The sequence below is a fragment of the Callospermophilus lateralis genome, unplaced genomic scaffold (assembly GCF_048772815.1).
Source record: "Callospermophilus lateralis isolate mCalLat2 unplaced genomic scaffold, mCalLat2.hap1 Scaffold_43, whole genome shotgun sequence".
NCBI lineage: Eukaryota > Metazoa > Chordata > Mammalia > Rodentia > Sciuridae > Callospermophilus > Callospermophilus lateralis.
In genome coordinates, this window is record NW_027514380.1 from 9,188,115 (window position 1) to 9,215,486 (window position 27,372).

Here is a 27,372-nt window from a genome sequence, read left to right on the forward strand (position 1 = left end):
ACTATCAAAATGAGAACTTGGGTGTGGTACTTAGCAATTTTTGCATATATCAAGTCATAAAGAAAACTGGATAATTTTCTTTTAACATTTTATGATAGTTTGGAACTTATGCATGAGGGTAGGTGAGAAATTGAAATGGATTATGCTATGTGTTAAGCTGGTCTCATATATCAAATGACTTTAGAGAACAGAGAATTAAGAGCAGGAGTGTTGGGGAATATACGATAGAATTTCAAAGGCAGGAAGAAGCCTAATGGAAGAGTAAATAAGAATGAATTGGTGGAAATTCATAGATACTTAAGTACAAGGAATGCTAATGGGGAAATGAACTTCGTATTCATTGAAAGAAGTTAAGAATGAAGACTTAAAAAATACTAGAAACAAGATATCTAGAAACACAGACCATGATTTATACTGTTTATATATCATCTCATGTAATTATAGTTTCACACTTGTTGGTCATCTTGTACACATGATCCATATATAAATAAGCATTTTAGCTCTGCAAGAGAAGCAGGTACATTTTTAGAAGAAATTGATGACCTCCTGTTTCAAAGCATATACAATGGAAAATCATCGTTTTTGCTTTTTACATGAGGTTTATATTGGGTCTGTATTTCCAGATTGTCTTCGGCATGTTGGCGTTTGATTTTTTGAGCTAATTCCTCAGGACTATTCAGAAGTTTTTGACCTAATACAAGTACATATGGGAAATTAAGCAACCAGGTTGTGTCTGATAAGCATGGTTATGGACATCACTCACATTGTGCCTAACTATGGGCTCCACAGGAGTTTAGCCATCCTGTGTCCCCTATATCCCTCTGCTCCTAGTAGGCTTTGAAAACCACTTATTCCATTTAACTCCATTTTTATTTCTTTTTATTTCCTTCCATCCCTTTAATTTTCCGTTTCCTAAGCCAGAAGAGGAGAAAAAATGAATTATATATCAATAGGTATATATGCAAAAAGTTATTTGAAATAAATAACAACATAGGTTTAGGATTTTATGTTGCAGCTGAATTCTAAACATCTTTATAATCCCTAAACTATGGATGAGAAGTTTTACAGGGAGCATATGGAACTACTAAAATTTCAGAGAATAGGAAACTGCCATAATAATGTGAACTCTAAATTTGCTTATTGACAAACTGAATGATGTACCTGCACAGCCAGTATTTTACCTACTATTATCAAACCATGGATATTCCTTTTTGTTTTAATTTCTTTAAACTCCTATCTAATCTGTTATGCTCTTCGTATCTTCTAGGTAGCTATTTATTGACCTGTAATCCTCATTTACTACATATACTTTGGTCATCAATTTATGGAAGGATTCTTGTAGTAGCTCAGATGCTGAGAAAGAAATGGCACCAATAAAATGTAAATGGGGGGAGAAAGCCAGCAAGGAAGCTTTAAAGCTTATCTAAATGGAGCAGCCTATTTTAAGTTTGCCTGGAATTGCTGTACTCTCTTTAAGAATCACTAGTAATTTTACACTTTTATTGAATATTCTGTGACAGAATAATAAGCCTTGTTCTTTGCAAGATATGCTTTGTTTAAATCAAATCCCCTGGAGAAAAATCCAAGAGGAAAAGCTGCTGAGCTTTCTTAATATAAAAAGTTTCATTTCTTCTTTAAAGTTTCCTTGATCACATTTCTTGTTGATTAAAATGCTTTACAACGTTTTTTCTAGTGATTCTGTCAAGAATGCACTGTGTATACTTTTGTTACTACAGAGGATAATGTTAAATTCACCTGAGGTTTCCCTAGCAAAGCCATTTCTCCTTTGAAAAGCTCCTAGTATTACCAGATGTGCAATTAAATGATCATTTCACCTTTATTATAGTTTATGTGGTATGTTATTTTGATTATTTTTTTTTGTTTACATATACTGTAGCAGTTGTGGTCACCATATGTTTGTGATCTATGGAAGCTCTTAAAACCCACTTGGTAGATGCAAGCTGGTAGAGGGAAAAAAATACATAATGCTGTCTCCCATTTATATCATTTTAACTGTCAAAGGTAAAGTCAGATGAATAAATGTTTTCTGCAGTGCCTCTCAGCTGTCCAGAAATCTTTTTGTGTAGTTCTTACAACTGCACAAAGAAAGAAGCCTACATCTGTCAGAATTGATCTTTCCACTAGTAGCCTTGGGCTGTGGAGATGGTATTTTGGAAGTTAGAGACAATAGAAACTGAGGTATGATGAAATAAATATGTGTAAAATCTAATTTTTGTGTGTGTGTGTGTGTGAGAGGTTAGAGGAAAAGAAGGAAGGAAGGATTTTATTTTTTCTTGATGAATGTAAACAGAAAGAATTTAAGGAAAATGGAAGTTTAATAATTTCAATAATTTAAATCTTTAGTTGAATTTATCGTACAGTACATACAGAAAGTCAAGCCACTGAGTAGCATTTGATATGTACTGTTACCAGTATCACTCACATGGTGCCTAAGTGTGGGTTGAGGGAAATCCCATGTACCTAGTTTCATGAGAATCTGGGATATGGACAGCAGAAAATTCAAACACACTATTATTACAGAAAGAATTGCAGAAATAAAACTTCTAGAATGTACATGATTTCAGGCATCATTTTTGAAATGGTCCTATGAAAATGATATAGTCTCTAATGAGCAGTTCAGTGTTTAATAGGAAACAGGGAAACTGACTTTATGGGAGAGGAGTATATCCCATCCCATTAGAATTACAAAACTTTCCGTTTGCGTTTATTCAAAAGTTGTTTTGTTTTATTTTGTTTTGTTTGCCTGTTTTTTGTCAGAAAGTGTGGAAAGTTGGCAGTGACTTCCCAGGGACTGAGATGTGATTGCTCACATCCTTTGTTTTCAGGGACCTCATGTAAAAGTTCACACTTTTGTTGGGGAGGTCTGGAGTAGATCAGTGCATTTACAAGAATCCAGCTGAGGAACTGATGGCCTCCATCAGAAGATATTAAGAGGGGAGGAGACAGCACATCCCTTCCATCTTTTACCCCCTTGTCTTTCATGCTATCAGCATTTAAAGGAAGATTTTTTTTTTAATTCCAGGGACTTTAATTTACTTATGATAAAGAATATGAAAGAAGCATATTTATTAGTAAGCCAATTTTAAATTAGCTAATTTCTTTGATTCTGTGGTAATAGGTACTTTGTTATAAGTTCACATGCAATATCCATTATGCATGTTGTTGATAGTTTTCAGCCCATACATTTTCAGCAAATTTAATGTACTTTATTCTATTTTATTTTGGCTTCCAGTTTTCTCTATATTTTGAAAATGCTTCACAGGCATCCCCAGTGGCTGAGGATATTTGTCAGTGATGGTAGAATTGATGGATTCCACTTGTTGGCTAATGAAGAAATTGTTGAGAAGAACTCATGGCTGCAATAGATGTTCCTGGGAATTCATTTATAAAACTAGTAGGAACTTTATAAGATTTTTGTTTTTTCTCCCTTGCTAAGCCTCTTTTTTCTTTTATATCTGAAATGAATATTAACATAGCTATGAAATAAATATGCTACTCCTTCTGAAAATATAAGAGTTAAATGATAATGAGAATTTTAAGCTGAGGGTCCTAAGAATGAAACTTCTTCTTTAGAAGAAAATCTCATGTATCACCAGCTGCTTAACTACAGGTTATCAGCAATTTTTAAAAATCCTCAAGTCTTTTAAGTTTGTGTATTCTTTGTAATTCATTAAAAATGTGATTTGTGGATAGAGAAAAGTAAAGTAAAATTTCAGATGCCAAAATTAGTTATCCATTTTTTTAAGAGAGAGTGAGAGAGAGAATTTTTTTAACATTTATTTTTTAGTTTTCGGTGGACACAACATCTTTGTTTGTATGTGGTGCTGAGGATCGAACCCGGGCTGCACGCATGCCAGGCGAGTGCACTACCGCTTGAGCCATATCCCCAGCCCCCTAATTATCCATTTTTTTTCCTACTCTTTCCCTGTCCTCTAAATATTATGAGTATTTTATGGAAGCATTGTGAAAAGAATAAGAAACAGAATGTTTGTGAAAATATTTAACAAGTGTGGGGGCGGGGGGGGGGCGCGGGGGGTGGTGCAAAGTGAAGAAAGCAAAACATCTTAGTCTTAGCCTAAATTTTCAACTTTGTCAAGTTAGAAACTCCTTGTATAAGTTTTACGTTGGTAATGATAAAAGTCCAGAATGAAAAGAAGTCATATTGGCAGGTATCTATCATGATTTTTCAACATTATGTTTTGTCAGTCTGCTGTTCTCATGGTCCAAACATTGAAAACAGGAAAGAGGAAGATATTTTAGGACAACATATGTGTGGTTTATAAAACCAGTAAGCAAGGGATATATAAGAAAGAAAGGCGGCAGTTTCTGTTGTTGTCGGAAATCATTCTTCCATTGTGAAATTTCAAGAAAAGTAACCCTTGAGACTTAGATAATACAGAAGCAGAGGGATTGTATACCTGGAAATCAACATTTCAGTAGGAAATGTTGATTTTCTTTGCCTAGCCAAAGAAAATGGATGGTGAGGTCAGTAAAGGAATAAAACATCAGTAAAAGGAAATATATGAAGAAAACTCTGCTGGTAGAAGCAGATAAAAAGGAAAAATAAATTTTAAAGTGTTCATTAACTAATTTCAAGTGCATATTTAAAGTTTGCATCTTTAATGGTAGGTTGTATGTCTTTCTAAATCAAATAGGTTTCGATACCTGATACCTGTCATTGTGCTTCTCATTAAAACAGAATATCACAGACTTTGCATTTTATAAGAGCAGAAACTTATTGGAGGCTGGGAAGTCCAAGGTTAAGGTCCTGGTACCTGGTGATGACCTTCTTGCTACATCCTCACATCCTGGAAACCTGAAGGGTGAGGAATGGATGAGCACAGTTCAACAAGCCTGTTAGTAAGGGAACCTGATAGGATTCACAAGGCCAGAGCCCTCACGACTCCAACACCACCTGCCAAAGTCCACCCCCGCCCAGTAATGTTACACTGGGAATTAAATTTCATTGTGTAATTGGGAGGGAGCAAATACTTTCAAACCATGATGATATCTGGTAGAGAAACATGGTTTTCTAGTTACTGGTCTCATTTTCTTTCTGTGCTGTTGAGATCAGGGGCATTGCATATGGCCAGGAAGATTGTGTACTCCACCACCGCAGAGAGGAGGACACTGGCTCACTGCAGAGGTGAAGGGCACTAAGACTGCAAGTGTTGTTCCTGAGTCATATTTTTCGTTCAGTGAATATTTTTTGTCCAACTCATAATGTGGATGTAATTTTATGTTGCTTTCTCATTAAATGCTGCAATAATGTTTATTTTGAGTGCCTTAATTATATTTTATTTATACTTAATGCAGACCAAGTACTGAATAAAATACTCAAAATAAGAGAGTAACCATCAGATTCCATGTTTTCCTTATTATACTTGCCAACTACCCATTCTTATTATGTTTTTAGTAGGCTGAATAATAGGGTTTCTTATTTAACCTGTCATTCATTATCCCTTTCTTTGTCTCTCTCCCTCTTTGTCTCCTTTTCTCTCTCATACACATAAAAACACACATAGATGTTTTGAAATAAACCAGAATTCCTAGCAAAATGTTACAGAATCTGACAAAGGCAAATTTTGGAAGCTATTGATTATCTAAGTGCTTTTACTCCTGAGAGTTAGTACATTTTCTGGAACTAAGAGAAATATTTCATGATCACTGTGTTTAATTTAACTCAAATTTGGGTTAAAATCATAGGTTGATTATGTTGCTATTCTGTGTTAAAATATTAAAATAAACAGCCTAAAAAGAGAACTTTTGAAAAGATTTCTTCTCAATTCCTGAAAGAAACCTGATGCACTGTCAAGATATGTGGCATAAAACAAGTAGGCGTCATCATTTGGATGATGAAAGCATAAGAGTGATGATTCTACATTAGGTCCTACAATACTAAAGATGAGAAAATTTGTTAACATCCTAAGTAATAGTCCCACAAATCTTTCACAAGTACAAGTTTATCCCTTTATAATAATTTTTATTGAAGCCTTTTAAATGGTGATGCTTTTGTATGTCACCCCTTTTATTTTAGCCTATTTTTTTCAAATACAGCTCAGAATAATAACACTGACAAACAGAAAAAATAAGATACCTTTACAAAATAGGGTTTATGTGTTGTTACATCTAAGATTATTTGATCGCATTTCTCAATTCCAAACTGGCATAGCTTGGTTGAAGATGACTTTCAGTATTTAATAACATAGTACATTTGTGGACATATATGCTAACATGAATAGTTCCTTGAAATATGACTATTATAAAGTTGCATTGTTTCTTTTGGGTGTTTATTTGGACTATGAGTCTGCTGTTTCATTGAAGCACAGAAACTTATCTTCAAGCCTATCCAAGTGATTTGCTTTAATAAAACAGTCTTCCATGTCCAAATGTGTATATTTTAACTCCTACAGTGGGGGCTGATGTCTTAAATGCCAGAGTCATAGCATGCATCTCCACATCAAAACATAATACATTTGCTTTTTATTAAACTTTTTGAGTAAGAGGCTCTCTGAATTTAATGAGTTTATTTTGCTCAATTAACTATATCAGTAGCATATCCTAAGGAAGCCTATAAGATCACAAGCGTATGCCATAGAAAACATACACACATTTTCACCTCTCCTCAAAGGGCCCTCATTTTCGTGGACATTGTATATGTTTCCAAAAGTCCCTGAACTGGTTTATTATTGGATCTTTTGTACTCATGATTTACTATATTTTAGCCAGTTATTATAACTTCCTACTCCTGCTTCAGTGCCACAAAAAGGTGTATCTTGGTTTATTGTTCCTTTAAATATAAGTCTAATAGTTCTTGATACATCTAATTTTTCCCAAATATTTGGAAAAAAGATGATGCCAGTGGGGATTTTGGTGGGAAAAACTCTAATACAGACCTTAGAGTTTTAATTGTTTGAAGTCTGGTCTGGAGAATAGTCTTAATTCCATGTTCACTTCATTTTGTGTTATTTTTTGTTGCTTAAATTTCCTCATTGAATCTGAAGACAATCTAATCCAATCTACCAAACATTTTGCAATCTTTTGACACAAATTATTTATTCTCTAGGGTTTTAGGAAAGTTTTTAGCTAGATGAAGGATGATAAAGAGTTGAAGTGTCTTGAGACTTAATGTGAAACTTGCAACACCTGGTGTGTTTACAAAATGGATTGGAAAAGAACAGTTACAAATCTGACTCTTATATGCACGTAGCCATTATAAACTCATAGGGATTATGCTTATAGCTTCCACCTTAAACAACTAAGCTAGATACAAGTATTAAACAACATTTTCAGACTTTGGGCAACAGAAATCACAAATCTATGTCCCCTGAAAGAAAAGTAGTCACAGAGAAGGCCTACCATTTTGCAATCTTGCTTCCTGAAGGCAATATCCAGATTGCAGAGTGGGGATGGAGATGTCAAATAGAGTCAAGAAGTTGTACTGAATTTTATTTTATTTTTAAAATTTTTAGAAAAGATTTTGTCACTGGAAATTGAAACCAGAGGTACTATATCACTGAGCTACAACACCAGCCCCCACCTCCTTTTTATTGTGAAACAAAGTCTCACTCAAGTGCTGAGGGTCTCACTAAGTTGTTGAGACTTGTCCAGAATTCGTGATCCTCCGGCCTTAGCCTTCTGAGTCACTGCATCACCACATCTGGTACTGAGTTGTAGAAATAGAAACCAAAAATCAGGAAAGCCTAGAGGCCTAAATGTTTTCAGAGTATTAGATGAGAAGGAAATGAAGGTTAGGGTCGGGTGGGGGAGAGAGAAAGAGAAAGAAAGAAACAGAATAGAGGTCAAGAGTGCGAAAGCTAGAGCTGTGCAGAAGTGTTCACTTCCATCTTTGACAAAGGATTTATTCTATACACGCTAAGAGGAGACAAGCACAGGCTGAGGAGAGAACCATTGGAAAGGAGGATGATAATTACTAGAGCTCACAAAAGGTTGTAAATCCTTCATATTTCTTGCAGCAAGAGTGGGGAGATTATTTAATATGTTAGATATTTGTTAAAGCATGATAGTTCATTTCTTTACCAGAGGTGTTAAATTAGCCTTGGGCAAAGTCTACACCTTCTTTAATATAGTTTGTAAATAAATTCAACAGAAGCTTAACTGCATTCCATTATAAAAAAAATGGAATCCACTAAAAAGTTAGCAGGTATATAAAAATGTAGTATATAATACAACTCATACTCAGGAGAAAAAGTTCCATTAATAGAAACATACTTAAAAATGACATGATTAAATTAATAAAGGTATTAAAACAGTTATTATCAACATGTTCCATACATCCATGAAGGTAGAATAAAATATAAATATGATGATGAGAGAAATTATAGATATGAAAGACACTCAAATGGAACTTCTGGAGATGAAGAATACCGTATCTGAAGTGAAAGTTGATAGATTATAACAGATTAAATATCATAGAAATAAAGAATAGTGAACCTGAAAACATAGCAAAAGTTAGTTGAGGAGCTGGAGCTGTAGCTCAGTGGTAGAATGCTTGCCCAGCATGTGTGAGGCCCTGGGTTCGATCCTCAGCACCACATAAAGATAAATCAATTGAAAGTAAAGTTATTGTGTCCATCTACAACTATCAAAAAAAAAAGTTCCAAATGAAACAAGAGATGAGGAAAAAAGACTTAAAAGACTTAAAAAAATTAAAAGCATTGGCAGTATCTGGTATAAAAGCAAGTGGTAAACATACGGGTAATTGGATCCCTAGAAAGAAAGGGAGAGTAGAAAATACTTAATATTTTAGAAATAATGCAGTCTCTTATTCATAGCAATAGCAGTAGCTAGAAAGCCAAAATTTTCCTGTGCTAGTTCCCTAAGCCCTAATTTGTGCAGGACAATGTGACAAGGACCAGGTGATGCCTGAACATACGATAAATACTGATGCAAGAAAGGGACTTTTAAGCGTATTATTAATTGCAAGCAGATCTGGCTCATCACTTTTTCTGGAGACCAGCATAACTTTTATTGAAATGGACAGTAAACAAATCTATCCCTTGCTACTCACAAATCCTTATAGAAATAGTTTAGCATAAAGGGACAGTTAGGGTTTCTGCTGATAAGATTGAGAAACATGAGAGAGAGATGTGGAGGATCTTCTTCTAACAAAAGACAGGATGCAGATTAGGAGAAAATACTTTACAAACATGCATAAGATATGACCTGTATCTAAGATGAAGAATTATTAACCTTCAGTAATAAGACAGACAAAAAGTGAGCAAAATTTTTGAACAGATATTTCACCAACAATGTGCATGGCAAATAAACTTGTTAAAAGCTATTCAGCACCAATAAGTTATTTGGAAAATGCAAATTAAAACTGTAAGTGATACACCATGATATACCACTATGTTGGCTAAAATTGAAACTGAAAATATGAAGCACTGGTGAGTTTGTGGACTGGGACCATCTCATGTTGCTAGTGAGAGTTCAGAGTGATGTGTTTTAGGAAAAAATTTGGCAATTTCTTATATAATTAAATTTATAGTTATTAAGTATCCCATAAATTCTCTTCTAGTTAGCTATTAATGAAAATAGAAAAAAATAGCAGCACAAGGCATATGAAAATATTTTACAGGGATGTAATCATAATATCCTCAAACTGGAAGCAGATCGCTATCTTGCATCTGATGAATACAAACCAATTGCACCGTATCAGTAGGATGGAGTGTGTCTCATCCACATGAAATAGTACTGCTATCCATACCTGAATAGATAAATCTCAAAAATAAACAGATACAATTTGATCAAATGTTTGTGAAATTCCAGGAAAGGCAAAACTAGCATGAGAAAGCAGCACTTTGGACATTGCCTGAGTTGGGAGTGAATCTTGACTGCAGTGAGCCATGAGAGGACTTTCAATGATGAAGGAAATGGTCTGTGTCTTGATGGTGTAGCTGGTCACATGGAATTACTTCATTAGAACTGCTGGATCTTACCTTGTGGAAATTTCACTTCAGGCCATTAAAAGTAGGAATTGACTCTCCTCTGATTTTAGCAAACTTCAGAATTGATTAACTAACTGTACTTTGTCTTTTAGCAATCATGATTGTTTGAAAGTTGTTCATTTTTCTCTCTCTTACTCTCTCTTATTCTTTTACTTTATTCCTTATCATTAAAAACTGGTTTGAAAATTGTCATTTTATGAGATTGAGTTGTTTATTTTAAAAATCACTGATACTAACATATAACCAGGTGAGAATTTTTCTTATTGCCTAAGAGCTTAACTGTAGGAGGGTTTTGAGTACTTCTGGCTATTTTTTCTGTTATGTTTGATGGGAGGAAAAAAGATTAGAAATTTATTTCATTTTAATTTTCTGGATTTTCCACCCCAATTCAGTCCTTTTCATGCTTATGATCCCGGTCATATTATACCTCTTGATCTTATCTCTTTAATTCTTAAGACTTTAGTTATTTCCTGTGACATTAATAGCAAACATTTATTGAGCACTTATGGTATGCAGACAATTCTACTGACTTTATACATTTATTTCCTTTAATTCTCACAGCATTCCTGTATAGGAATTACAACTATTTTTTTTCTCATTTCATGTATAATGAAATTGAAGCACAGCAACTTCTAAATTCATGTCACTATTCAGTAAGGAAGCAGGTATTTGATTACAGGCAGTCCTAATTTAGAACCTATTCCCTGAATTATCAAAGTACAAATCCTATAAATTGTAACTCTTAAATTCTAGTATATATGAGAATCAATCTGTTTAATCATGATTCTCAGAGCTCTCCCTCTCCTTTGCAATTCTTCCTGTATAGGTTTGTGATGAACCCAGTAATGTATATTTTTAGCAAGTGCTCCAGGTGGTGGTGTGTTGATCTCAACTTGAGAAAACTCATTTTTAAATTCACAGTACATGGTAATTGTGACCTAAAGCTAATTATTTAACTTCTCAGTGAATTTTAATCTGAGTCATCAAAATAGTGATGTTCTTTTAGTATGAAATGACAGCTCCTTATACACAAAGTTTTATAATAAGTTGATTTGTTTTGTTGTTCTTGATAGGTCATGTTATTAGATAGAATTAGTTGACAGTGGCTACTATTTCCAGTTGTATATTTCAGTCATAGTGAAATGCAATTAGACAATATGCAAAAGGCATCTCAAAATGAAATGACATCATATTGATTGTGAGCTCCCAGAAATTACATTGTTTTCTGCTACAGCATAGACTTGTAAAATACCACTTAGCTTGTTCAAACTTGGTACATAGGTCAGTTATGTATGTATAATATACAGGTTGTGTGGCTTCATGTGAAGCCATGTGAAACCATGCCTATACTTGGGGTGATTTATTTTAGGCAAAGTGAGGCAACATAGTCGAGTGCAATACAGTCTTGTGGGAGAAAAGATACCTGAGCTTGAGTGTCGTTTAGTCAATAGGGACATTTGGGGCTCAGTTTTGGGAAAATTAATCAAAACAAAACAAAAGGGCTTATATCTGGAGCTTGCTGGTCATGGGGCAAATCTTTAGCTTTGCAAGGTTTTTGTATATTTTAAAGTTGCACTGACTGTCCTTAATTCAATGGCAAAGCTATTGGCTCAGTTTGCCTTCCAACTGCATTTCCCCCACCATTTCTAACTAAAGTGTTGCCAGAATTTTCACTCTGTTGTTTTTTTAAAAATAATTCTGGGCTGAACTGCATCCTTGGGTGGTCCAAATTATCTCACAAGGTACCAATGTTATTTTTGCTGATGGTCTGCTCCCAAAGTTGCAGGTGTTTTGAATGGTTTTCCTAGGACCTCTTTCTCCCACAAGCCATCTTATTTCAACTATGCCGTTTTGTTTGCAATGTGAGGATTACAGGATACATAGCTCATTGTATAACTTAAACCCCATTTTAGGAACATGATCATTTCTAGTTCTGAACTGTCTCATTCACTGTAAGTTATTATGTGTTGAATGCTTTGTAAATTACAAAGTAACTTACTTTTTCAAAGAGATCGTTTTACTTCCCTGCCACCACCGATGCTGAATTTCTTTATTCTGTCTTGTAATGTCTACAGGCAAGATAGAAATAGTAAACCCAAGAAAATCATTTATTTACCATAGAGAGACATTTTGTACAGTAATGGTCGTGATTCTGATAATTGCCAACATTTATGTGAATATATAATTCTTTTAAGTATACCCTTATTTTTCTAGAGACTTTGCTTGCATTATTACTATTTATTGCAATAGTAATATAGTATCAATTTTTTAAAATGAGTGTGTCTATCTTACAGATTTTTTTCAACAGAAATATGGGAGTCTGAAATCAAATTTCTTTTATTGGATAAGAAATTTCTATTAAAAGCTCAATACTGTCATCCAAATATGATTTTTATTAAAATTATAGGGAAATTTTTTTTCTGATTTTGTACTCTATGCAACAGTTTTCAACACAATAGTGCATGTTTATTAGCTGTTTTCTTTCTAAAAATTTATTCCTGATGAGCTTTTGCCAGAAATGGAATATAATATGATCATAATAAAATATTTTTATGGACAGGATTAGTGTCATTCATTGCCACTGAGTTTGTACCCTTTTTGGAAGTTTAGAATTTTGTTTTGGACACAGTCATCTTAAATACAATGATACTTGAAACTACTTTCAAAGTTAAAATAGTGCAGTCTATTCCACTTTCTAGCTTTATGACTTTGTTCATGGTACTCAATGTATATGAATCAAAATTATTCTTTTTGTAAAGTGGATAAAATAAATGTGCCTGTATTTTGAGTATTCCGATAGTCATATGTGATAGTACACAAGCTGCTTAGCCCAGTAACTGCTTTTAGTGCAACCCATGTGTGTAGTACATCACATGGAAGTATTAGCTAGAGAATTTGTATCATCATTATTAAATGTAGAAATTACTATATATTTAGTGCCCTGTTAACTGGGCAGGCTTTGCCTGCTGAACAATTTAGCTGTTTTAGCGAGTTGCATTCTTGTGTGAGTCTAACCTGATTTCATGGGATGAAACAGAATGAACACCGTGGCTCATGGCTGTCAGTAGTGAAAAATAGCTGGAAATCAGACAAAGAGCTTCATTGCTGAAATTATTTCCAGGCTAAAAGTTCTTCCAACAGCTGTTTGTTTTGGCCATTAACATGTCCATTCTTTTTTTTTTTAAGCTGGGGGAAATATGATTTTCTTTAAAAAGAGAATGCAGCCTGGTTATTTCTGAAGTCAGGAAGAACGCCTGTCCTTCCCCTATTGTGGACTTTTGGCTTCTTTGATGCTTGGACTGAAGGGTTTTTCCTTTTGTTTTTCTCCTTTTTAAAAAAAAAAAAAAAAAAAAAAAAAAACCTCAGACTCAGACTGTTGTAGTAAAAAGAAACGGCAAATCTGGGAGCTCTGTAATTCTAGAGAAGGAGCTTTCTAGCATTTACCTTGCAGAAAAGTTTACTCCCCAGAGGAGTATTTAGTATTACATAGACACTGAGTCACTGAACAGAATGAGGAAGGGGGGTAGGAGGGAAGGAGAGAGAGAATGAGAAGATCCCAGCCAACAAAAAAGAAAGATATTTAACTAAAGATGAAGGGAAGTTTTGCCTCTTTCTGAAAGTTATGTTATTAGTTAAGAGAAAAAAAAATCAGGATGACTGCTAGTTTTGTTTAAAGTATTTGTTCTGGAAATAGTAAAGTTGGAGTCAACTAGACTGAGGTTAGGAGCATTTTCTTTGGCAGCAAAAAGATACTTTTATAGAAGCCATGCCTGTACTTGGGGTTGCCTCCAAACGGAGACAGCCAGCTGTTGGGTCAAAGCCTGTTCACACTGCTCTTCCGATACCAAATCTTGGCACTACTGGCTCACAGCACTATTCTTCAAGATCTTTGGAACTTGCTGAAACAGAGAGCTCAATGCTTTCTTGTCAGCTCACATTAAAATCAACCTGTGAATTTGGAGAGAAGAAGTCCCTACAAGGAAAATCCAAGGAGAAAGAAGACAGCAAGGTTAGTAGCTGAAGGTTACCTACAGACTTTCATATCTAAAAATGCACATTTCCGTTTAGGTGGACCACAAAGCATGTTGTGAAATGGGAAGTAGTAGAGGAGCCAGGGTAAGACTGTTAATAGAGTAACTGAAAAGCTGAATGTTTGATAAAAATTGGATTTTTAGCATGTAGTTGCAAAAGCTATGGACAGAGTTCTGCATACATGCATATACTGCATTCACTTAATATAATATATTGATGAAGTGCTTAATTACTTATTGATATCAATAGTCCCAGATATTGCTCTGTAATATTACACTAATAAATATGACCAATCACAAATGTTAGAAAAAGTGGACCTATATTCATACATATCATATGTAAAAGAAGATTTGGAAAGATCCATGCAGACATGTCATTTGTATTTAAAAGAATTTCTCTTTGAGTATTTGTGTCCTAGGCTGCTTAATTCATTGTAATATGAAGGAAAATGAAATATTAGTTTCCTCGATATTGCACATTTGTCTGGATTTTCACTTGTAAATTGAAACCCTACTGTTTTACTTATTACTGACATCTTTTTTCAGTCATTTAATTTATTATATTTTGTGAGCATTAGCTCATAGCTGTTGCTAAGCTGTACTGCAGTTGTTTTCCCCAGATGCAGAGTGTCAGCATAGCCCTGCAGCTGATGACCTTCATTGGGGGGTCACTTATACCCTGATAAGCATTACTTTAAAGAAGCATTTCCAGAGTCACCATTCTCACCTCTGGAGTCTTAGGAAATGTTTTGATTTTACTTTCCTTATTCAACTGGAAGTTGAATAATTTAAGGAGAAAAAAAATTACATAGAGAAATCAATTCTGCAAGTGAAAACTCTACTCCTTCCTAAATGCTTTTTTTCATCTATCTTCACCTGTTCAGATCTCTAAACTTTAGCCCAGATGTGGCTTTCTCCATAAAGTCTTTGCTAGCTGTTCCTCTCCTCACTTTTCTTTCTTGTGACTCTGTCTATGGAAACATACCCTTCGTATTTGGTAGTACGTATTTTGATTATATGGTTAATTACTTTCCATCCCCACTGATCTGAAATATGTATATAAAAGTCAAGGCCCATATCTTATTCTGTGCTCTAGTTTCCTCCTTCCAAGGTTTTATGGAGAATGAGAATTAAATAGTGATTGAATGCTGAGTATTAGAATGAATGAATCCACAAATGAATAAACAACCATGATGAGAAAGATTAAGTTTTTTTTCCCCCTTTGGACCATTTCTTTTACCAAAGGAGAAGTTTGATATCTCTTACAAAGCATCCTAAAAGTAAGAAAATCAGTTAACAGAAAATATTTTATTACAGGCTTGCAATTGTCTGTCCAATGTGAGTAATTCAGAGTACTCCTAGGGAAGTGTAAGTCAGCAACAAAGTACTTAAAACTTGAACCTTCTGCAAATAATTAAAGGCAAGTGCTATCTAACTCTGTCCCAATGTTCTGTGTATACATAATGTATTGTCTGGATTCAGTGGAAAGGATAGATCCATTTTCTCTGTTGACCATGGTTGTCATCTCTTTAGGGTTAGTAAAACTTCTACTTTGTTAAATAGCCTTAGATTAAGACTTGACCATTAGGAGTAGTATTTTCAAAAGAATTTTGGTTGATCACTTTGGTTAGCAAACATATTAATCAAACATTCAATATTCCAATAAGACTCTGTGGCTAGTAGAGTTGTACTTATATTTATAGGAATGTTTTCGCCATGCCACTTATCAGATTAAAAACTTCTTCAAACAAAATGTGAAGAATGCATGGTCAGTGTTTCAGAATATTTGTTAATGCTGAAAAGAAGTATATTTAGAGATTTTTTTTGGTGACTTTTGAAAAATTAAGAAGTTGATGACCAAAATTTTTAGATTTGGCTACAAATAGTAGAAAACTCAACAATAGCATGGTTAAGAGTTTATTTCTTATTCCGGTAAAGGAAATCTGGAGGTACATAGCCCTTGGCTGACAGGGTGACTTCAGGAAGTTGTCAGACAACCAGGCTCTGTTTAAGGCACCATTATCCACTGTGGCTTCTACCTCTCAGTCTCGAGTAGATAATTGAGCTCCATTCAAAAAGAAACACACCATTTCATTTAGGACCTTTTGACATTTCATTGGTCTACTTAGAGTTCTATGGCCTTACAGATATAGTAGAGATTGGAAAATGCAGTGTTTATAGTAGGTAGCCATGTGCCTGGCTAGAAAGTTTTGGTTTTTATTTCTAACAGAAAAAAGACACTGGATAGTACACACAGTATATGACTGTCATTTGAAAATATTTATGTGGAGTACTCAGCTAGTTATTGCACCCAACAGTCTCGATTTGAGAGATAAAACCTCGTTTCTGACATTGTCATACATAGGTTTGATCTTGCTTGTCCTGTCCTTGTGTTATATACACTAGGGCAGATGCAGTCATTTCAGTCATCCAATTGTGAATTCCAAAGCTAGGCGACTAGTCTTTGATGATATACATTGCCACCTCACCTACCATATATTACTAATACTGGAGATTTTACTTTTGTTTCGATTTTTGACAGTGCTTGGAATTGAACCCAGGGCCTTATGCATGCAAGGCAAGCACTCTACCAACTGAGCTATATCCTAAGCCCCCTGAAGATTTTGCTTTTAATTCATAGCTTAGATATATCCCCTTTTGCATGCCTTCATCTTTTGGTCCTGGTTAACTTTTCTGTCAATTATTTCATTATTCCAAATTGATATTCTCCTGTCTCTCTTCTCCATCATGCATCTAACACATTCTCCATGCTCCTTAAGGGGAAAAAAAATAACAACTCTAGCTATTTCTCATGTCTTATGATGTCTTCATTCATGCGTTTCCCAGTTTCCCAGTTGTTGTCACCTCCTCTTCCTTCATAACTCCAGCTAACTACTCTATCCCAGATGTCTTCTTCCTGGGTGTCCCAAGTTCTTCAGACTGCTTTGTTCCACTGTCCTTTAGTAAATAATACTAGTTCTAAACTCCATGTCACATACATTGGAAAAATCTACCATAATGTGTCACAGGCTTATGTTTCCTTTAGTTATATCTTGTTCTGATTTCTTATCTTAAATTTTAATCTCTCTCCACATATGCATTTGTTTTTCCGTTTCTACTGGGCACTCACCCAAATGAGGAACAGAGTCATTTTGCCTTGGAAACTTAAGAATATGGAGGTTAAATTTAAGAAAAAAGGTTTTGTTTTTTTTTTTCTTCATGGTTGAGAAAACACACAATCAAGCATTAGACATTCGTGTTCTAAAAGGTTCCTTCGGTAAACCCACTCCTGAGAACTGCTTCCTGGGCTGACTTTCTCATTCCCAGCTTGATCTGTAGCTCTTTCACATCTAGTCTCAATTTTCACTTCGGCTAATCCAGCTCTTCCTTTTTTTTTTAAGTAGTATAAACTCAAGTATTTTGTTGTTGTTGTAGAAAGCAATATTTTTCAATATATTTACCCTATATTTTATAGTAAATTTCTCATTTTATTCTCATAATATTTCAAAGAAGGCATTATTTTCTATATTTGCAGAGAAGTACACTGAAGCATAAAGAGAGCAGGAGGCACTCATAAAATTAAACAGTATGACATCTAGCACTAAAATCCAGAATTTGAATCAGGTTTGCCCTACAAAACCTTTTTATCCCCTACTTCTTTATACTCTCTCTTCCTGATATAATGCCAATATTTTCTAGGTTTACTCTATCCTCCAGATTTCTCTCACTCTTTAAGATCAACTTCAAAAACAGAATTATAACAATTCTCTGTGGAGTTTAAAAGGAAAGTGAGTTTACATTCTCTTTTGGAGATGTTAAGAAGGTTATTGAAATAATTAACACCCCTGTCCCTGATAATATGGATGCTTGTTCAGTTTTCCTACTCAACTCTTTGAGTTGTATTGACAATCAGGGTAGAGATTATTTCTCACAAATGTGTTTACAAAGGGCTAGAACTAGTACTTTAAATGCTTGAAGATACTTAAAAACATTAGTTAAGTCAAATATTTAAGCACAAATACTAATATGACAAGCAAATACATTGCATTAATAGTATTATTAATGAGGGCAATTATTTTGCAGGTTTTTATGGCTGAGAGAAATTCTATATGCATGGAACATTTAGAAAACACTGTAATTGTTAGAATGTAATGGGCAGATAGGACTCAAATATAGAGAGGAAAAGCACTCTTTTTTGAGGAAACGATTACATACAATGTCCAGTGAATAAACCATTATAACTGGTGCAGAATATTTACCAAAATTAGCAGGTCTAGGTCAGATTATCAATTGAAACAGACTTCATTAGGTATATAACAGTGAGAGTGCTTTTGTAAGAATAAGACAAAATCACACTTGTGATGATATTTGTAGAAATTGTTGCTGAGAGGGTCTAATATTAACTGGTGTTCATAGGTTTGCTACATGCTGGGTACTGGATTCAACACTTCATGGTGTGTTTCATTCAATTCTAATAGTAGCCTTCTAGAATAGCCCATTATTTTTATCCCCATTTTACAGATGAAGAAACTGATATTTAGAAAAGTTAAATTCTCAACCTTTCAATACTATAGAGTGGTAGAGATTCAATTAAGTCTTTGTAGTAATAGAACATGTTACTCTTAACCAATTAACTAAACTGCCTCAACAAATACTTTTGCTATTATCAAAGGCAGTGATGGAGGGTTATTGATTGGTTTGGTTTCTGTATAGAGTTGTAGGATTTATTTTAAGTATTAAACCGACATCGCTAGCAAATTGTTAATAAATCATCAGTTATGTCCCAGTACCTAGAAGTTTCTGGAGAAGACTATGAAGTTGACACATGAACTCCACTGAATTGTATGAGAAATAGAAATAAATAAAAGTAACCCCATGATAGAAATATAGGAGCAGATGTCAATAGAGTCAATCTCTGGCGCTGGCTTCCAGCTGTTTCCTTTTGGAGAGGTTGCCTGATTGCTGAGGACTGTCAGCACTCCTTTTGGCTGGCTCTCATGGTAACATTTGCAGAACTGGCCAGGCCTACAGCTGCATAGGTCAGTGCTCAAGTCCCTAGACAATTCCGCTTTCCTTGACTATTTTGCTGTGCTTTCATATTTATCTCTTTGTATTTAAAGAAACATGATTGCTTCTTTTTCTAGTTTTAGTTCCTACTACAGATTTTCCTGTTTTAATTGTTAACTGTTATTGCTGAATTTTTTTTTTTTTGCCTTTGTAGTAGCAATGGTATAATAATGTTGTAATGATGCTTGAATTTTCACATTTTCTCTACTGGCTGAAAGCTCACTCAGTTTTTCATTATTATACATTTATTACTGTTGAGTGACAATTGGTAGAAATGTGGCAATCTAATACTGTTGTCTATTATTTTAGTTTGTGTTTTTCAAAATCTTGAACAATTTACATCTCATGCTTCAAATTGCAAAGTTATTTTAAAATTTTATGTCAATTATATATTATTAATTTTTTTAAAAATCTCATTCATTTTGTTGTTTGGCAAGTGTGAAGGTTGTGCGCATATTTGCTGTCAGTTTGCCAAGTATATTTTTTTGTAGATTCTTTCTTTCCTGTGTCATAACCATTTTCTTTCTCTTAATAAAAAAGGCATTCAACATATTGTTTATGAAAATATAAAACAATGCATAAGTTATTAATTTTTTAGAAAATTATTTGCTGTAATGTTGTGTTTATATTATCACTTCACCAACATTCATCCATAGTAGCTTTGAACTTTTTATACTGGGTGCCTTAATTTAAAGAACATTGTACTAGGACCTCAAAATTTGAATTAAAATTCTTGATTGATTCTGAAAAGATAAATCATTTACTGTCTCTGAACTTTATTCATTGTATCTGTAAAAAAAGAAAAAGTAAATGATATGAGACTAACAACTCTAATAAAGCTTTTCTAAAGGTAAACTTTTTGTTATATACTCTTTTCTCCTTCCCAATTTTGGCTGATTTCTCTTATATTTTCAATGCCTTCCTTTCCAATGAATGACCACAACTTTTCAGCCTCAATTCCAGGAACATGAAGACCTGATAATTCTGTGTTGATGGTAGAAGAATGCTTTTGAGCATTGTAGGTATTTAGGAACTTTCTTATCTCCATCCACTGTGTATACCAATGGCATCCTCCAATCATGACAATGAAACAATGACTCCTGATTTTGGGAAACATACCAACATTGAGTATAAAATCAAACCAAATTGAAAAATGCTATTTTAGAATTAACTTCTAATCATGCTTAGGTTTCAACTATTTAAAATGATTGTACTAATAAAAAGAATAATCATTTTCTTCCTTCTAGTTTAAAGAATGAGTCCTTATTTTCTACTTTGCAGATATTTCTTGAAGAACAATGTCTGTTCATTGCTGTTTTGTCACATTTTCAATTTGATTTACTTTATCTCTGACTTCTATTTCATAGAGTTTATCAATAACTTCTAAAGGGACGTCTCTTCTTGGTTAACACTATATCTTTTGTCTTTATCCTGTTTGCAGCATTTACTAAACCACAGCACTCTTTTTGGAATGTGCCTATATTTCCTAGCAAAATGAACTTGGAAAGTCAATTGGGATACTTAAATCTCAGTCTCTTCATCTGTTTAATAAAGTCAATGATATAAATTAGCTCATAACTTTTTAAAGAGTAAAGGAGTGCATATAAGCTTTTAATTCAACCCAGTGTGCACAATTGGTGGTCAACATTTATCATTTATCACTTATGAGTATTATAATATTATATAATTGCCTAATAGGTTAATATAAAATTTAATAAAATTTTGCAATAGAATAAAAGAGGCAGTGATTAATTCTGCATGTATGGGGAAAGTAACATTTCAACCATATGCTGAAGAGTGAACTTGATTTAGCTAAATAAATATGGGGAAAGGGGACACTTTCAATAGAATAGCATTTACCAGGTGTGTCAATCAGCTTTTCATTGCTATGACCCAAATATGTGACACAAACAACTTGGAGGTGTAAAGATTTATCTTAGACCATGATTATAGAGGTTTCATTCTATGGTCCTCTGGCTTCATTGTGCTGGGTCTGAGGCGAGGCAGAACAACATGGCCGAAGAACATAGCAGATGAAAGCTATTTAGTTCATGGTAGCCAGGAAATAGAGACAGAAGAAAGGGCAGAGGACAAGATATAGTCCTCAAGGGCATGCTCCTAGTGTGTCACCTACCTATTGATTACAGTCACTCTGAACCTCATTGTGTTGTGCACCAAACTTTCATCACATGAAACACCAAGGGAACATTTCAGATCCAAACAAAAACATCCAGTCCCGGGTCCTCAAAGGCCCATACCTATCCCACAAAATAAACTGAATTCTTTCTAAGAATCCCCATAATTTTAACAGTTCCCGCATTGCTCAGAAATTCAAGTCCAAAGTCTCAGATATCTGAGACCTAAGTCAAATATTTAGCTGTGAGCTCCTGTAAAAAAGTAACAAGCATTGGTACAGAAGTCCTCCAAAAGGGAGGAAAGGGAGCAATAGGGGCTTAGAAAGAAGGGGTGAGAGCAAAGCAAGACTGAAGCACAGCAGGAATGACATTAAATCTTGTAGCTAACATCTGACATCCAGGCAACATGGTGGCAAAATGTGGGCTCCAAAGGGCTGGGGGATCCCACTCCTGTGGCCTTGCTAATTGCAGCCCACATGGCTTCTCTCATGGGCTACATCTGCTTGCTGTCTATAGCTTTTCTTGGCAAAGATTCCACATTCCTGGCATCTCTATCTTCCTGGTGTCTCCATTGCAGTCTTTGCTTCACTCACACAGCTTCACACACTGGCCTTTCAGGGGTTGCCAACACAGATTGTGTTGTGGGATACGTTGTTTAACTTCTGAGGTCTTCCTTGAAAATCTGGGTGAAGCCTCCATGACCCTGTAAACTCCAGTATTTTGCATTCCCACAAAATTAACACCATGTGGGCAATAGGAAGATCTGCCACCAGCAGGAGCAGTATGTGGGATACTTGGAACATGGCTGCAGTGGTTAGTGCATGCCTGGGCAGCTGAGCAAGGTGAAGCAAATCTTAGGAAATAGATTCTTAGACTTATAGAGCATAGTGCTGCAGTAGTGTACTCTTCTCAAAGCAGACTCTTTCAAATGAGTTTACACTTTCACACACTTAAGCCTGTGATGGGTGAGGTCTTGCTGATTGGTGAGACACCCTCAAGGCATATTTCCTGTTTTCTCCATTCAAAGTGCTTGGTTTCTCTTTAATGGTATTAACCTCTTCAGCAATCATACCTTACTTTGCCCAACTTTCAACTTACCCTTTTTCTGATCAAATGTGAAATTTTCCAAATCTTTCTGTTCTGTTCTTTGCTCCCAGTTCTTTTAGGAAACCTGGCTAAATACAGCCAGCAAAATCCATACCACCACCTGAATGCTGTGCTGCCTTTTCTGTACCAGATTAATGAGTCCATCACTTTTGAACCCTGCCTTATACAAAAATCTCAGGGAATGGACAGATACAGACAAGTTCTTTGACTGAATGTAACACATGTGGCCTCTGGTCCAATTCCCAGTGGAGTCATCATTCCCTCTGAAGCTTCGTGAACACAGACTTCAGTGTCCACACTCCTATAGGTGCTTTGGTCTGAGCTCGCAGAACTCAGACTGCGATGAGCTCTGAGTTCTATGATGAGCTCCACTTGCAACATTCTAGGGCTTCTCTACTCTGTGTCTCCAAACTTTTTCAAACTCCTCCTATAAACTAATCCCAAAGGTCAGGTATAGTTTAAACAATGAACCCACTTCTTGGTAACAAGTTTCTGTGCTTGGTTAGCTTTTCATTACTGACAGGAACATCTTGGAGAAGGAAAGGTTTATTTTGGCTCATGGTTTCAGAAGTTTCAGTCCATGGTTGTCTGACTCCATTGCTCAGGGCCTGAAGTGAAGCAGAACATGGCAGAGGGGTGTGGCGGAAGAAAGCTACTTAGCTCATGACAACCAGGAAGCCAAGGGATAGGGGGAAAGGAGCCAAGAATAAGATACAGCCCTAGGGTCATGCTCCTGCCTCTTCCAACCCTACCCCACACGCCTACAGTTTCTAAAACCTTTAAACCTTGCTGCGTTGGTGAATAGCCTTCAACACATGGATATCTGGGGGATATTCCAGATCAAAACCGTAAGAACTAGCAATGAAATACTGTACTGTTTTTACAAAATTGCAGATTATTCGGTAAACCTAGGACATAGAATGCAAGCCAGAGAGATGGGGTTGATTAGAGGCAGTGGGAAGATGGGCATTAAATGCCACTGTGAGGAGTTTGGACTTCACGATAGGGAAGGATGCTGAGTATAAAAGAGACACAATTAAGTCTATATTTTAGTCTAGATTATGATAAAATGAAATGTGAGGCAACCCAGAAAAGGGTAGGACATTTCAAAATAAAGAAGAAAAGGAGAATGTTATGGAACAAATTTCATACTGAAATACAAAACTCAAGAGCAATGAAAGAGGTATGAGTCTAGTAAAAGAATATGTAGATGTTTTGATTAACTTATTATCAACCACCTCAGAAAAGTCTGAGTCTTGATGGATAGATATGTTTTATTCACACTAAAATGTAGTGTTTAGTAGGAAATGATAGTTTGTGAACTTGGCAGAAATTGACAATTAAGCAAATATCACTTACTGTGCATGCTTGCCTACATATGTATGAATGCCTGTAACAGCTTCTCTCAACATTATAGGCATTATGGGAAATATACTTGCAACAACTGGAGTTCTTTATAGGCATCTACAATCTCTATATTCTTTTTTTGCAACATTAAATTCCTATTTAATATCACCTAGAAATATCAGAAGTGATTATCATTCAGATTTCAACAATCATTACCTTTATTACAGGTTTGGAGTGTGCTTGTTTTATTTAGAAACAAGTTTTTCCCTCTCTGTTGTGATAAGCAAGAATATTTTCATTTATTTCAAGAATATTTTATCCCACATAAGGTTGTCCCAGTTTACAACCAATGGTTTAGGCTGTATTATTTATAAAAAATAATTTACTAGAAATTAAAAAAACTTATTATTAAATCTTGATCTGGAATGTCCACCAAAGTTTCATATACTGAAGGTTTGACTCCCAATGTAGCAATATTTAGAAATAGGGCTTTTAAGAAATGATTGGATAATAAGGTCCCTGATCTCATCAGTAGATTAGATTTTATAAATTAATAGACTATTGGAAGGCAGTGGAAAGCTCAGGAAGTGGGACCTAGTTGAAAGTATAGGAAATAACCCTTGGAGCCATGTCTTTGAGAACTATGTAGCTTGTCTCTAGCCTATTTTCTCTCTCTCTCTCTCTCTCTCTCTCTCTCTCTCTCTCTCTCTCTCTTCTTTGCCTCCTGGCTATCATGAGGTGAGCAGTTTTCTTCCGCCATGCCCTTATGCTGTGGTGTTCTGCCCTACCTAAAGCCCAGAACTATGGAGCTAGCAGGCAATAGCCTGGAACCTGTGAAACTATAAGCTAAATGAGTATTTTCTCCTCTAAGTTGCTTGTCTCAGGTATTTTGTCACAGCATGAGATGCTGACTAGCACACTTACACAATATTCAAAATTTCAAAAAATATACAAATGAAATAGGGTTGCAAGAAGAAAAAAACAACGTGCATGTTTTACTCAGTTTTCTCAATTGTAAGACAAGAATGTCAACCTCACCTTAATTTTGGATAGACTTAAAATTATAGTGTATATTTAAAAATGCTCTGAATATAAAGTATTCTTCAAAATAATATTAGATCAGAGCAATATGAAGCTACCACATAGGGGTTGTTTTGGAAAAGAATAAACCTAGAGGAAAGAATGTACATCCATAAGAATGAGATTCTAACTAGAATAAGATATAGTCCATGCTTGTTTACTTATATAAAAATGGATTCTGCTAACACAGAATAACTAAATAAATAACTAAATAATGTATAACTAAAAAGAACCAATAAATTAAAAATAATTAGTGCTTGTATTAGTCCATTTGTGTTGTTTTAACAAAATGATACAGATTGGATAATTTATAAACAAAATGAATGAATTCTCAATTTGGGAGGCTGGGATGGCCAAGATGTAGAGTCCAGCAGGTTTTGTGTATAAGGACACACAAGTCTCTAAAACTAAGATGGTGCCTTGTAGCTGCATTTTCCTGAGAGAAGGAATATGCTGTCTTCACATGTTGCAAGGGCTAGAGAGAGCAAATGCACTCTCTTAAGCCATTTTAAAGGGCCCTAATCCCATCCACATAGGCCATGCCCTCATAACTGATCACCTCTTAAAGGCCTAATTGTGGTCTGGGAAAGTAGCTCAGTGGCAGAGCACTTGACAAGCATGCGTGAGGTCCTGGGTTCAATCCCCAGCACAACAGAAACAAAAACAAACAAAAATCTCTTATTACTATTACATTGATGATTAAGTCTCAATCTGAATTTGGGGGCACATGTTCAGACCATAGCTTTGCCCAAAGTGTGAGCTAATATTGCTCAGAAGATTCATGCCTTTTCCAGTTTCTGGATGTGTAACATATTTTTACTCAAAATTTTAGTCAATGTTTTCTATCTTATTTTCCTACATGGACTTAATTAAATTTTTTGTTTTTATTCTATTAAATATTCACCGAGGAAGATGAATATATTCATATACATACATATGATGTAATCACATTTTATTTCTTGTGTAAACTAAATATATAGAGAATGTTACATACAACACAAGGGCAGCAGTGGGAGATCACTAAATTTCTAATCAGAAAGATTGTCTTGGCCTTTGTTTCTTGTACTCTCTTATAGAGTATGCATGTTTTACTCAGTTTTCTCAACTGTAAGACAAGAATGTCAACTTCACCTTAATTTTGGATAGAATTAAAATTATAGTGTATATTTAAAATGCTCTGAATATAAAGTATTCTTCAAAATAATATTAGATCAGAGCAATATGAAGCTACCACATATGGGTTGTTTTGGAAGTGGGTGAGACATTATGAAGACATAATTTTTAGTACAGAGCTATTCTTTGTTTTTAGAATATTATTACTCCAAACTTTAAGGAGAAATATGCATACAGTTTGTAATAAATACATTAATGTATTTATTATGTTAAAATTTCCTGGTTCCATGAATTTTAATGACATGAGTAGCAGATCTTATGAAATCCCAGTAAAACTCCAAAATTCAGGCAGTGTTGTTTGAATAAAAAAAGTCTCAATAGTGGCTTATGGACTGAACCATGGATTTGCTTGTGCTGAGACTAAGGGTAACCTGAGACTGTCCCTGGAAGACAGAACAAGGTACTATCAAGCTTTAACTAAAAACTTCTATCATCCTAACCTTGAATGACCTTATTTCTATAGCAATTAAGAGAATTTGAGTACTTTAATTATTCCTTTGCTGAAAGGATGTATTCTTGGGAAGAAGCTTATCCACTAAAATCCTTATTTTACTTCACTATTGTTCAATGATTTTTTTAACCTATATTTAAGCTTACTAAAATAAAAAAGTAGGGAATAGAAATTTTTGTTATCCACTTAAATTTGGAACAGTAGTTGATTTTTTAAAAAACGGGTTTGCTATTTATTGTTTTTTTCATTCTGTCATTTTAAAGTTTGACAAGCCTAACTTTAAAAAAAAATAAGTGTATCAAAATTCCAGCTTTAAAAATTCAATGCATTCCAAAGATCACATTAAAGGCTACTGACACTTTATCCAGGTCCCCAGTTCTGGTTGAATGAACACTAGGAAGGAAAGGGAAGGACAGATAGATGTAGCTGGGAACATAGGTTCAGTTTGAAGGTGACAAACACTCCAAATGCATCTAATACTAAATATCACAGAATCTCTCAAATGTCAGATCTTCCTCCATTAAAATCTTTTAGTAAAGATTCATATTTTATGTTTCCTACTTTATGAACTCTGAGATTCCGTTGTCAAGAAGTTTATTCCTGGGCTGGGCTGAGGATACAGCTCACAGAATGCTTGCCTGGCAAGTCTGAGGCCCTGGGTTCAATCACCAGCACACACATACACACCTTATTCCTTAAAAGTTTATACATTTCGTTTTGTATAATGAATTAACGTAGGAGATTTAACATTAGTATGTTACATATTGAAAGGTATTTCTGACAGGAAAAGCTCAGGACAACCAGTCGTGCTTAGATTTTAGAACTGAGAGTTTTATTGTTTGGGGAATACTTCAGTCCCAGGAAAACTAGAATGGTTGCTTACACTTGTTATCAAATTTTCTTTAGTTTTGTCTTGGATTTAATTTTAATTTTAATAGTCTTATTATTATAATTTTATAGTTGTTAGAAATATGTATTTATCAATTTTA

The 27,372-nt window shown here is 34.8% G+C and overlaps 1 protein-coding gene across 1 annotated transcript in view; it reads left to right on the plus strand.

The window, feature by feature from the left end:
• Window positions 1–13,758: 13,758 nt before the first annotated feature.
• Window positions 13,759–27,372, plus strand: part of LOC143389129 (neuron navigator 3-like) — a 133,303-nt gene continuing 119,689 nt past the window's right edge. Inside the window, 1 exon segment of the mRNA XM_076842401.2 lies at window positions 13,759–14,001. Within this exon segment, the coding sequence (XP_076698516.2) occupies window positions 13,759–14,001 (243 nt within the window).